At 34.9% G+C, this 13,950-nt stretch overlaps 1 protein-coding gene across 1 annotated transcript in view; it reads left to right on the top strand.

The window, feature by feature from the left end:
* The window catches only part of REDIC1 (regulator of DNA class I crossover intermediates 1), a 60,305-nt gene that overhangs the window by 38,253 nt on the left and 8,102 nt on the right, over positions 1–13,950 (top strand). Inside the window, exons 9-13 of the mRNA XM_019633719.1 lie at positions 1,096–1,625; positions 1,896–1,965; positions 3,348–3,408; positions 8,472–8,526; positions 11,836–11,918. Of these exons, the coding sequence (XP_019489264.1) occupies positions 1,096–1,625; positions 1,896–1,965; positions 3,348–3,408; positions 8,472–8,526; positions 11,836–11,918 (799 nt within the window). The remainder of the gene's footprint in view (positions 1–1,095; positions 1,626–1,895; positions 1,966–3,347; positions 3,409–8,471; positions 8,527–11,835; positions 11,919–13,950) is intronic.

The following is a 13,950-nucleotide window of genomic DNA, read 5'->3' as shown; positions in this document are numbered from 1 at the left end:
TTATTTAGAATCATAGGAATTTCTTTGGTGTTAATGGTGTATACTGTTGTATAGGTTATGTTTCTTGGTAGAACAGCATAGCATTATTCTGCTGAAAACAACAATAAGACCCATATTGAGAAACAATGTTAGATCATGATCTGTGAACATTCATGGGCAAAACGTCTCTTCTTTCTTTAATACCAAACTGAATTATTTTATTTTTAGGTTTCCAACATGTGGCATAATGCCTTGAACACAGCGGGTGTACCTGTTCATTAAATGTTTCATAAGTAACAAATAAAATTGGAAATCAGTCATAGTTTTAGGAGTTCATTGTTTCTAAATTTCTTTGATACCTCCCAATATCTGGAACAGCACAACCCCAAATAAATTCGTAGATAGTCAATGCCAACAAAATGCAGAACATTTTATTTCTAATTATTTCCTATGATAGCTTTTATTCTTATATACAAGTTGGACATAACCTAGAGTTATGATTTCTGCATTAGAAGGGAACTTATAAGTTATCTAGTCTAACCTTTTCATCTAATTCATCTTATCTCTTGGTTTTATTACTTATATATGCATTTGTATATATTAATATATTACTCTTCCTTGAGAACATAAGGGTTTGTTTTTATATCCTTGATAGGTTGAGAGATACTTCATATAATGTCGTATAACTATTTGATTAAATAGTTTAACACAGATAATTTTTCCTGGCACAGTCTTAAAAATATCTTTTCTGGTTAAATGGAACACCAGTGACATATAGTGGTTGTCTAGGTTATTTGCTAGACATTATTACAGAAGACATACTATAGGTTGGTCATGTTTTGTTTTGTTAACATAACAGTAAATTGAACCACATACTAATTTTTCACGTTCAGATACTAAACTAGGTGTACTTATATTATTTTTATACTCACAAGACATTACAGGAGTGCATTAGACAAATTTACCCCCAAAGTAATATTTATTTAAATTTGAAAATAAAAACATAGTCTAGGCAAATGTTAGTTGCTATTCAGTATGTTCTCTAAGAATTTAAGAGTTTCTAAATGAAAATGCTCAATGCTTTTCTTGCTAAATATGGTTTTATTTATCCCAAAGTCCAGAAAATAGGAATTTCCTCACTGGAAGACCTGATGTGGTTATGAGCGAAGATTGTGGAAACATTGATGAGAGAAGACAGTTGGACCTCATTACTGAAAACCAATCTGTAGAACATATTTGGGGAGAAAATAGAAAAGAGGTTTCAAATTTTCTTGAAGATGTGAACCAGCTAACCCCCAACCTTCTACCAGAGAAAACTGACTCTTTTATTCATAAAAATATGATCAATTTATTAAGCACAGATCAACAGAGGATAAAGGACACCTTTGACAAGTGTGGCTATGAAAGTATGAGAGAGATTTGTGCAGTCACTAGTTCTGATAGAAACCATCCTGCTGGTAGATACATTAGAAGTATTTTTACAGATCCAGAGTTGACTTTTGGTAATTCTAATTTTAATAAAACAAGTTATCCAGAAAAGTGTTACCCAAACAAAAACTATCTGAAAGAGTACAACAATCATGAAAGCTATAATCTTAGTACAAATTTTGAGAAGGATTGTTATCCAGCCAGCTCTGAAAAAGGAGGTTAGTGTTATACATGGAAAAAACAATAAACTATTGGGATTTTTTGTTTTTAGCTTTAATGTATGTTTACATGCATGCACACATATGTGTGTGCGTATTTGTGGGTGTGTGTTGAGGAATATGAGATTAAAAATAGCATGACAGTCTATTATATGACATTGTGGACCAAGGGTTTTCCTCTATAATGGGTCATACTAATAAGTTTCAAATTTAAAAATAAAAGTCATCTATGCTGAAGTTTTATTTCATTGCATACCTTTACTTTTAAAGGAAAATTTGAAAGTGATTACCAACAGAATACACCACAGAGAGAAATCCAGAAATACCCAGTGAACCATATGTAAGTTTTTTTTAAAAGATTTTTATTGGGGAATTGGGGGATGGGAACAGCGCTGGGTACTTGGGGGAAGGGGAACAGACAGGTTGCTGTCCTTTTGTTCTTCAGTCATGCTGGCTGCGGGCTACACACGGAAGCCCATGGCAACCCATTGCAGCAGGGGCTGCAGCCTACGCCGTGACCGGTGACTCATGGTATCCCGGTTCCAGGTTGAGCTGTTGTTAGCATCTTAGCTGTAGAGGGCAGTGTCACTGGCCCTCATATGTGGGATCCGAACCGGGGCCCTCTGGCGTCCCAAGCCAGTTCTTAACCAACGCGCCACTCGGCTGGCCCTGTAAGTGTTTAGGTGAATCAGGGGAATGCTAATCAGAATCTAATATAATGCGTGTTGAAGGGTTGAACTGATGCAGCGTGAGGTAGGCATATTGCTGTGAGGGTGGGCAGGCTGGTCTCAAAGACGGCTTACCACTTGTCAGCATCTTGGTTATATTACCCTACTTGAGAGTATGCTGCTTATATCTGCCAGTGCAAAAGTATGTTCTATATTTGAACCTTGGTGTTAATTAGATTTAAGAAAACTGACTTGAGTGTTCAAGAAACTTATATACACACCAGAATGTTAATTTATTAATTTACAGTAAGAAATAGAAGGATCACATATCTAGGAATGTTTACTGGCATGATAAGCATATTTTCAAACTTTTGGCAGCTCTCTATGGGAAGGTTGTTTAGTTATTACAGAATCAGAAAAAGGAAAAATAGAATATAATGTTAATGGCATAAGGAAGTATATCAACAGTTTATGGTGCTGCAGTTAATTAAAGAAAACTTGTAGTTTCAGAATAGCCCTTTCTTAGTAATAATTGTGATTCAGCAAATGCTGGTAATTGGAAATCATGAACTACAATAGCTTTTTTTCCTGGAAGTACTTTCTTATGGAAATATTAAAATTATATTTATAAAAATACATAGATGCCATTTTTATGGGATTGGCACAACAAATTAAGACGTAGAGTCACAACTTATTTAATAAAATAAACACATTAAATTACCTGCCAGATCTCCAAATATTCAGAAATATATGAATGGAAAACATCATGTTAGGCCTTGAATTCTAAAATCATTATGAAAATGATTTAGAACATGTTTTCTAAACCTAGTTGCAGACCCACATCACTTGAGGGGGTGATTTTAAAATACAAAATACCAAGTTTGATTACACATAATAAATAGACTCCTTAAGATGGAGCTTACGAATCTTTATTTTTTAAAAAGCTTCACATAGAATTTCAATCTGCAGCCAAGTTTGGGAACCATAATGTAGAGCAATAATTTTCAGAGGGAATAAAGCAAAGTTTAATGCTGTCTTATTTATGATCCTTTAGGGGTACTGTCCCTTTGGGAGAATTACATTCTAAGCAGTCATGGAACTTTGGACTTGGCGAGGTAAAGTACATCTTACATTGTCTTTCCAATTAAGTCAGTGGTATTATTGTGTGACATTTTAGTATTTGTAATTTACTTTGATTTAAAGTTAGCTTTTACTGAAAACTTTATTTTTAGGCTAACTTGTTTTCTTGTATTTTCTTATCTGGGGAAATTATGGCTTAGATATAGAAATAAAATTAACACCTTTTCAGAAACTGTAATGTGCTTTATTTGAGACAAACCAATCTAGGTATACTTGAAAATTTTTTTTAACTTGTATAAAATTTCTCCCAAGATAAAAATGCTTTAGGTTTCAATGTGCTATAGGTAAACATAGTTACATATTTAGGAGTACTGCAACATCTGTAAACATGGTTATGTATGTATGTTGTAACCCCTGCTGATAATTAGGGTGTATGATTGTTACCACAGTCCAGGCAATGTGCTTAGGAGCTCTATGTACTTTATCTCTAATCTACCAGAGCCTGATCCTGTAAAGTCTTCACAGCAAAAGAGATTCAAGTTCAGAGAGATTAAATAACTTGTTCAAGGTCACACACTCAAGCCAGGATTCAAGCTCTTATCTGACTCTATATTTTCAGCTATACTAATTGTTTTCTCTTTTTGTCTTCAATAAATATGCACTGAGTACATATTATGAATTCATTTAATAGATATTTATTGAGTGTCTCCTATATCTTAGACACTGGGGTTATAGTGGTGACAAAACAAAGTTTCTGTTCTTACGAAGCTTATATTCTGTTCTGCGCTAAGCTCTGCAAGGTACAGAGATGAAAGCACATGAAACTGATATTTAAGAAGCTATAGTGTAGTAGCTAGACAGAAACAGAAAAAAATCTAATGCATTTAGATAAATTGCTCCAATTGGGGTTTATGCAGAAGTCAGTGGGAACCTAGTAAAAGTCGCTTCTAAGTTTTGTGGGTTGTCAGGAGGAAGATGTGCTAGAGGAGAAAACTTTTGATCTGATATCAATTCATAAACTTACCAAGTGGACCAACTGCCTTTATCCTATGAAGGAGGAGTAACATAGATAGAAACTAAGATGTGAGAGAGTATAGCTTGCTCTAGAAAGTGCAAGTAACTTGTACTGTTATTGCTGCTGCTATAGTACAAATTACAGGGGGTCGGGGAATGGCAAGAGATAATTCTGGACAATATAAAGGGCTGGGCCATAAAAGATCTTGTGTGACATATAGTAGTTTGTTTAATTGCCTATCACCAAACAAAAAGCCACTGAAAAAATTTTAGCAGAGGAGTATGATGACACCCAAGTATCAGAGAGTAGTGTCTGGCAACAATGAGGAGAGATTTGAGAAGTCGCAAGACTCAAGGCAGGGCCAAAAATATTGAGAGCTTGAAGTTGAGCAGGGGCCTTAAGGATGGAATTGAGGGAAGAGCTATGACAAAGGTTTTAGAAGATCTACATTTGATAGGATTTGAAGATTAGTTAAGGGATAAAAATATTGAAGAATACCTGGGGTTATGATTTGGGTAAATGGGTAGTTGATGGGGGGTGCCAGTCACCAAAACTGAAAACATAGGAGGAGGTTGCAGAACAGGGTAACTGTTCACCAACATCCATGTACCCTCATTCATAGAGTAGTCACTGGGAGATGGCACTCGGCCTGGGACACATTTCCTAATCTTCTGTCCAGCTAAGTGTGACCATGAGGCTCGATCTCGGTAATGGACTGTTACCAGAAGTGATGTGCATTATTTTCAAGGATTGTAAGAAGTGGGAATTGCTTTTCCATGTTATCCTTCTCCTATGGGTAGATGGCACTGAAGCCCTAAAGGATGCTTAGAGACACAAGATGGGAAGGACTGGGTCTTTAAATCACTAGATGGAGAAAAGTTGCCTGCTGACCAAGAAAATTAATTACATTATTATATGAGAAAGAAAGAATAGTGTTTGAGTATTATACATTTGGTGATTAAAAAAAGTACCTAGCATTACTCTGATTCAGAGGAAGAGCAAATTTCTAAGAGACTATAAGTTATGTTTGGCCTGTTGAGGTCGATTGAGGGTCTTCTGAAAATTAGGTCAAGATGTGTAGTAGGCATTTATATATACAGAGCCTGACATCAGAAGAGATTTTTAGTATTCAGTGGATAGGTGGTGATTGAATACATTTGTATATATGATTCTCAAGAGAAAATGCATCGAATAAGAACAAAAGACCATCCCGAGGAAGCACAGCATTTGAAGTTGGAGGATGTGCAATAAAAGAGAAACCAGAAAAAGAGACTGAGAATGAGCTGTTAGAGGTGTTTGAGGAGTACTAGAAGAATGGTGTCATAGGAAAGAAAAAAGATTTTTGGGAGTGCAGGGTGGTCAGTAATATCAGATGCTGCCCTGTTAACCCTTTAAAGAATTCAGACTTTCCCATATATGAATAATGTAAATATATTCTCTCAATGAAGGAATTATCAATGTTAGAATCCTTGAAAAACAAACTCTGTTCGATTATATCTGTGGCAGCTTGAATGTGGCTAAAGAAAGACAAAAGAAAATAAGCCCACTGGCGGGTCCTGAAGGGAATCGGGTTCTATGAGGAGCTCTTGGGTAGAGCAGGCAGAAGGCTTTGAATCTGTGACACTTGGACAGGGCTAAAGGCGTAGTGGAACGCTGGCTAAAGTCTTAATTTCTACAAGAGAGACCAAGGCGGTAGGCACCACAGGAGAGAAAACAAGGGTTGGAATGATGAGCTGGTCTGTACCTGTCCACTGGTTGGGAGACGTCAGAACTGGCAGTTCCTACGGAGGCACAATGAATGAAAAGATAGAAGCCAACAAGCAAACAAGCGATAAACCAAACCAAACCAAAATTTCTCTTGGATGGCAGGTAGTGAGAATGGAATTGGGAAGTAGGGGTGTTCTCAAGATTCTTTTGTTGGATGTGGAAGCAGTAGAAAAGAAGAAGGTCTTAGAAGAGTATAATTATTTTATTGTTTTTTTGAGATATAGTTGACATGTAACAGTGTACTAGTTTCACATATACAACATAATGATTTGATATATGTATATATTGCAAAATGATCACAGTAAGTCTATGATCCAACATCCATCAGCATACATAGTTTAAATTATTTTTTCTTGTAAGAAGTTTTAAGATCTTGTCTCTTAGAAACTTTCAAATATATAATACAGTATTACTAATTATAATCACCTTGCTGTACATTACATCCTTGGGACTTATTTATTTTATATCTGTACGTTTATACCTTTTGACCCCCTTCATCCATTTCACCGATACCCCGCCCTGCATCTAGCAATCTCTATTCTGTTCTATATATCTATGAATTTATTTTTTTTTCTTTTTTGTAGATTGCATATAAAAGTGAGATCGTATTGCTTTTGCCTTTCTATGACTTATTTCACTTAGCATAATGCCCTCTAGGTCAATCCGTGTTGTCACAAATGGGAGGATTTCCTTCTTTCTTGTGGATGAATAATATTCCATTGTACATATACATATCTTCTTTATCCATTCATGGACGCTTAGGTTGTTTCCATGTCTTGGCTGTTGTAAATAATGCTGCAGTGTACATGGGGGTGAGAACCATCTTTTTGAGTTAGTATCTTCAAATCACCAGGAGTCTCTGGCTCATACAGTAGTTCTATTTTTAATTTTTTGAGGTATCTCCATACTGTTTTCCATAGTGGCTGAGCAATTTACATTCCACCAACAGTGTACAAGGGTTCCCTTTTTTCCACATCCTTGCTGACACTTGTTATTTCTTGTCTTTTTGATGACAGACATTTTAACAGGTGTGAGATGGTATCTCATTGTGGTTTTCATTTGTATTTCCTTGATGATTCATGATGTTGAGCACTTTTTCAAGTACCTGTTGGCCATCTGTATATCTTCTTTGCAAAAATGTCTATTCAGTTCCTCTGCCAATTTTTTAAATAGGATGTTGTTTTTTTGTTTTTGCTTTTTTGCTTTGAGTTATACGAGTTCTTTATGAATTTTGGATGTTAATTTCTTACCAGAAATATGATTTGCAGATATTTTCTCCCACTCTGTAGGTTGCCTTTTTATTTTGTTGATTTTTTTTTTGTGTGTGTGTATGTGTAGAAGCTTTTTAGATTGATAGGGTCCCAATTTGTTTATTTTTGCTTTTGGTGTCAAATCCAACAACAACAACAATAAATCATTGCTAAGATGGTGCCAAGGATCTTACCACTTATATTTTGTAAAAGGGCCATGTTGTAAAGGTGGTAGGTTCATTACTTATAAAGCTAGTATGAAAGTTAAGACAAAAGTAATAAAAATAACTACAATACTTTGTTAATAGATACACAAGATAAAAAGATATAAGTTGTGACAACAAAAACATAGGTAAATCTAAGAGATTTACCTATGGAGTCATAGCCACATTCTCTATTAAAAATACATTGATCCACAGGGACTGAAGAACAAAAGGACAGCAACTTGTCTGTTTCCCTTCCCTATTCCCCAGCGCTGTTCCCCTCCCCCAATTCCCCAATTTAAAAAAAGAAAAGAAAAAATACATTGAATTAGAAATCAACAACAAAAAAAGATGCTTAACCTCCCTTATATCCTTGGAAATTAAGAAACACTCTGGTTATAAAAAAGAAAAAGAACAAAATAAAAAGAAAGAAAATGAAAATAAAATAAATATTACATAAAATTGAGGGAAAACAAAGCCAATGGTGTGTTCTATAGAAACTGTATACCTCTAAGAGCTTTTATTTAGAAAACCTGAAAATAAATGAACTGCTATCCAATTTAAGAAATTAGAAAGGCAATAAGAATAAATCTCCAAATTGCCTTAATATATCTTTGTCTTTTTTCAACTGCATTTTCTATGATTATGTGAAGCCCTTCATGTTGGTTAGTAATTAATTTCCTAGCAAGTGTTTCTAAAGCAATTCAGGCATATTTTTCTTTGTTGTAAAATCATTTTTGTTGAATTAAAATAATCTGAAGGAAGAGTACTGTAAAATGAAATGGTGGGGTTAAAAGGGAGATGCACTCGTAAGTGGATATTATTGCATATACTTGGGAGTTAAAGTTTTTTTTTCCTTCTAGAGTCTGATGGAAGAAGGAGGAAAATGTTCTACAAGGAAACTCTGTCAGTGTAACAGTAAGTGAATTTTATCCTTTTAAAAAAACCTTACATTTGAATGGAAATCAGTTAAGTTTTAAGTGTTTTTTTTTTTTTTTAGATTTTTGCCAGCAAGTATGTTTCGTGATTAACTTAAAATATACTAGTAATACAATTGATTCTTTAAAATTACTTTTATTTTTTATAAAATATATTAATCATGATCAGTATATGTGTTCAGTTTAACAGATACCTTTGTACTCACTTTGTAGTTTAAGAAATAATGCATAATTAATACTTTTGAAAATCTTCTCTATTGCGTTACCTATCCTGCCCCCTAGAGGTAGCTATTATGCTGAATTTGTTTTTTGTGATATTACACATAGAGTTTTTCCATTGTTTGGTTTTGAACTTTCTACGAATTGAGGTAAACTCTATTTATCTGTAACTTGCTCTCTTTTTGTTCACCCAGTAGTATATTTTGAGGTTCGTCTACTTTGAAACTTGTGATTCTAGTAATTTATTTATTTGCTGCTATATAGCCTTCTATTATATGAATGTATCACAATTTATTTACGCACCTCTGGCTATGATTCTTTAGGTTGTTTTGAATATTTTGCGATGTAAAACAGTGCTACATTAGTAATTCTGGACATTTCTCTTGGCACACATATATAAAAAGTTCCTCTAGGATACAGCTCTAGGAGTAGACTTGGCTAGTTCATATGATATGCACATCTTCACCTCTTCTAGGTGTGCAAAATTGTTTTCCAAAGTAGTTGTGCCAGTTTAAGCTTCCGCTGGCAACAGATAAGAGCTTTAGTTGTTACATATTCTGGGTCAGCTTTTTGTCGTTGTTGGCCTTCTAATATCTCATTGTAATTTTAATTTATATTTCCCTGATTATTAAATAGATTGACTGGCCAGCCATGTTTCATCTGTGAAATGTTTTTCATGTCTGCTGCCCATGTATCTTTTAGGAATTTTGATGCTTCTTGAGGGATGTGTCTTATATATACTGGGTCTATATGTATGTATCCTATATGTTTTGTATATCTTAGATACTAATTGCTTGTAGGTTGTGTGTAGCAAATACTTCATATTTGAGTGGTCTTTTTATTCTGTACTGTACTGAATTTTTATGGACAGAAGTTTCTGGCACTTTTTAGATGTCCTAATTTCCTAATTTTCATATGCTAATACCATATCAGTATTTTTATTATGATTACTTTATAGTGTGTTTAATTTCTAAAAGAGTTACCCCCCCTTTGTACTTTTTAAAAAAGAGTTTTTCTGGCTCTTTTTGATTATTTTTTAATATAAACTTTAAAATCAGTTTATCTAACTCCAAAGACATGTTTTAATTTTTATTAGGAAAATGATGTGTATATTAACTTAGTATAAATTGTCATTCTTATTATGTTGAGTAGTCCTGCCTAAGAACAAGGTACGTCTTTCTATTAATTCAGTCTAATTTTGTATCTTTAATAATTGTTTAAAACATCTGTAAGCACTTTAAAGTTTTTGTCAAGTATTGTGCATGTCTCTTGCTAGACTTAGTTGTAGGTACTTTTTGTTGTTTTTGTTGCTACTTCAGTGTGAATACACACCCATGTTTCTGCTGTAAGTAAGATTCTGGATTTTGGACTTACACGCATGTGTGTTGATTCTTTTATTAAGAGTCTCTTTAGGAGATGAAATTTAATAACCATTTCTATTTATGCCAAGAATCAGTCTTTCCCAAATTTTGCCATCTTTTTATTTTCAAGCTTTATTATGTTGTATGTTTCTTGAAAAATACAGAGATTATTTTTTCTTCTCAACTTGTCTTCCCTGCTAATGACTCTGGGTTTACTGTACCGGTGGATTGAATGAACCATATTTGTGGGGGAATGCCCTTAGATTATGTTGTTAGTAAACTTCTACCATTAACTCTGTTGTACTCTGCTTTCTACTCTCAGGGAGAACCTGCTCCATGGGGGTATAAATTTCCCTCTAGAGTGATGAACTCTAAGGGTACTCAAGTTAGTTCAGCTAAATTCTCTCTGTCCGCTGACTGACGGTTAGTTTCTGTTACAGAGAGCTTCAGTTTGACCCAAGGTGTGAATAGATAGGACTCATTGCTTGTTGCATATAGGAGGGCATGTGACTTGATAGGAGTTTTTGCTCTACATTCAGTTACCTTTTGCTTTCTTGATAGCAAACCCATTTTCACAAACAAGGAGAGGCGTGGTTAAAGCTCCTGTTGATCTATAGTATTTATGCATTGTAGGAAGTCATGACCTACTTTTTAGGCTGATTTTCAAACTTTACAAACGATCATAATAGAACACGTTAAGCAGATAATGAAAGAGTATCATACTGGATGCTTTGAATTAAGTTTTTTTCATACAGTTTAGATTGTACAATGAAGCTTCATTTACTAGATTAGCAAATATCCAGTGCCTTGGTACTTATAAACTTGACTTATATTCCTCCTTCCTGCAGGCTGACACTTTAAATTATTTATTCATAAAAATGGTTCATCTATTGGAAAAAAAATCAATTCAATTTTCTTTATTTTTATATCTTTCCTTATGTTATGGACCCTTATTTTATTTGTAGGTACAACTCTTTTAAGTGCTGATTAAACCCATAATAACCCTATCAGAAACACAAGCTGCCAAATATCCAAAATGTCAACTAGTTTTCACAGACTTTAAAACGCTCTGTAGTATGTTAGCTAAACTTAATTTTATCCAGAAGATATCTTCTGCTTATGTATAAGAGGTCTGACAAGTTCGTGAACTCATCCTAGAAAAAGTGCTACGTACCTCATTGCTGAATATCACTACAGCCACCTTCGAAGTACTTCCCTTGGGAAGCTATGCACCGATGCCAGCGCCTAGGGTCCACCCTTCAAAGCAGTTTTGGAACTCTTTTTCTGGAATGGCCATCAGAGTTGTCATTGTATTACCCTTGATGTCCTGAATGTCATCGAAATGTCTTCCTTTCAATATTTCCTTTGTCTTCGGGTACAGAAAGAAGTCATTGGGGGCCAGATCAGGTGAGTAGGGAGGGTGTTCCAATACAGTTATTCGTTTACTGGCTAAAACCTCCCTGACAGACAGTGCCGTGTGAGCTGGTGCATTGTTGTGATGCAAGAGCCATGAATTGTTGGCAAAAAGTTCAGGTTGTCTAACTGTTTCATACAGCGTTTTCAGCGCTTCCAAATAGTAAACTTGGTTAAACAGACTCTTAATGAATAATCCCTCTGACATCAAGTTTGCGAACCTAATTCTCAGACCTCGTATATTTTGTAGAGTATTAATAAATACCATTCCTCATGAATTAAACCTTTATTTTCAGATTGTTATTCTTCACAAAGTAGTCAGTCTGCCAGTTACTCTCCAAGGCCAACAGAGAGTTGTTTCAGCTCTAGTTCAGAGATGGTGAGTTACGCTTGTCCCCTCTTTTTTTATTATTGTTAGTATTTGCTCTACTGAGTTAGAATGGTTTGTATTTTTCATGGTTTACATTCTGAAAAAAACAATTGAGCCAATAAATAGTGGAAATAAATGTAAAAAAAAAGGGTGAAAAATGTTAAAAATGTAACATGTAAAATAAACATAAAAGTTAAAATGTAAATACGCATCATTCATTCACATTTATAAAGATGATGAGTGTGTTCATTGTTATTTACAAAGCCACTATATATAAGATATGTGTGTCTTTGTATTATGATAAAGTTGTGTTGTTTTTAAAAGGGTTTTGAAAACCCACTCACAATAACTGAAAATCTAAAATTACCAAGAGTACATACTCAAAGAAAATCTCAAGGTTTATATGAAGAAAACTATAAAATGTTATTGTAGATTGTAATCTGAATAATTGGAGAGACATGTTATATTCTGAATGGGAGTGCTGCAGTTCTCTTAAATCACATGTTTAAATGGAATTCTCCATTAATGTTCATTGCATCTGTCTCCAGCTAGCTGTCCAAACTGCCTTTGCTAAAGGGAGGAAACCAGTGACCTCTATGTTGCCAAATTCGTTGGATACATTTTAGTTTTTTTTTTNTTCTCTATTAAAAATACATTGATCCACAGGGACTGAAGAACAAAAGGACAGCAACTTGTCTGTTTCCCTTCCCTATTCCCCAGCGCTGTTCCCCTTCCCCAATTCCCGAATTTAAAAAAAAAAAAAGAAAAAATACATTGAATTAGAAAACATGAGGCGGGAGTAAAACTGTAAAGCTTTAGAATACAGTCGACTTAAGTTTTTACCAATTTAAAACTGATAGCTATAAATATAAGTTGTTTTATATAAGTCTCATGGTAACCACAAAGCAAAAACCTTAAGTAAATACACAGATGATAAAGAGAAAGGAATCTAAGCCTACTACTACAGAAAATTATCAAATCACAAAGGAAGAAAGCAAGAAAAAAGGTAACAAAGGAATTACAAAACAACTAGGAAACAATGAACAAGATGGTGATAAGTCCATACCTATCAATAGTTACTTCAAATGTAAATAGTCTCACTTCTCACATCAAAAGATGTAGTGTGGCTAAATGGATTAAAACAAAACAAAACAAACAATGTTGGCTTTATGTCATCTATATGTTGGCTTTTAAAGCTTGATATTTTGGGGACTCATCTCTTAGGTGCAGCAGGTTTTAAAAGTTTTGATACCAGGTGTGGGGAGCGGTTTGCTCCTCAGGGAGAAGCTTGGAGTTGTGGGTTCCCTCCCGATTGTGTCTCCATACCTGGGGTAGGATTTATGGTGAAGTTGTGTCTCAGCCTCTCCTACCCATTGCCATGTGGGGTTTTTCTTATTCGCCTGATGTGTAGGAAGGAGTGTTTCAGCTAGACTTGGGGTTTCTTTCAGAGGAAATGGTTTCACATGTAGCTGTAGATGAACTGTGTCCATGGGAGGAAGTAAGCTCAGGATCCTCCATCTTGAACTGGAATGTGTTTAACTTAAAGTAGTTGAGGAATAAGATTTAAGTATGATTTCTTAAAATGGGAAGGTAATCACTAGAGAAATGGAGACAGAGAAGAACTTCAGAATTCAAAGTAGTGGCAGTGCTGTACGCTTCTGCTCACGACCAGAGCTCAAATCACACGTCCACACCAAGTCCGAGGGAGGCTACAGAATGTAGCCTAGCTCTGTGTTTAAGAGGAAAGGGAAACAAGTCTGGTTGCAGCTAGACAGTTTCTCCTTTATCTTACCTATCTGTCTATCTAAAACTCTACATCCCACCAACAGAGAATAGATATTTTCTTTAAGTCCATGGTACATTTGCAAACATAATTCATGTAAGGAGCCATAAAGTCTAAGAGATTTACCTATGGAGTCATAGCCACATTCTCTAATAAAAATACATTGATCCACAACTAGACTGAAGAACAAAAGGACAGCAACTTGTCTGTTTCCCTTCCCCATTCCCCAGCGCTGTTCCCCTCCCCCAATTCCCCAAT

The sequence above is a fragment of the Hipposideros armiger genome, unplaced genomic scaffold (genome assembly GCF_001890085.2).
Source record: "Hipposideros armiger isolate ML-2016 unplaced genomic scaffold, ASM189008v1 scaffold_1386, whole genome shotgun sequence".
Taxonomy (NCBI): domain Eukaryota; kingdom Metazoa; phylum Chordata; class Mammalia; order Chiroptera; family Hipposideridae; genus Hipposideros; species Hipposideros armiger.
Note: the sequence above shows the minus strand (reverse complement) of the source record. Positions and strands in the feature narration are given on the sequence as shown.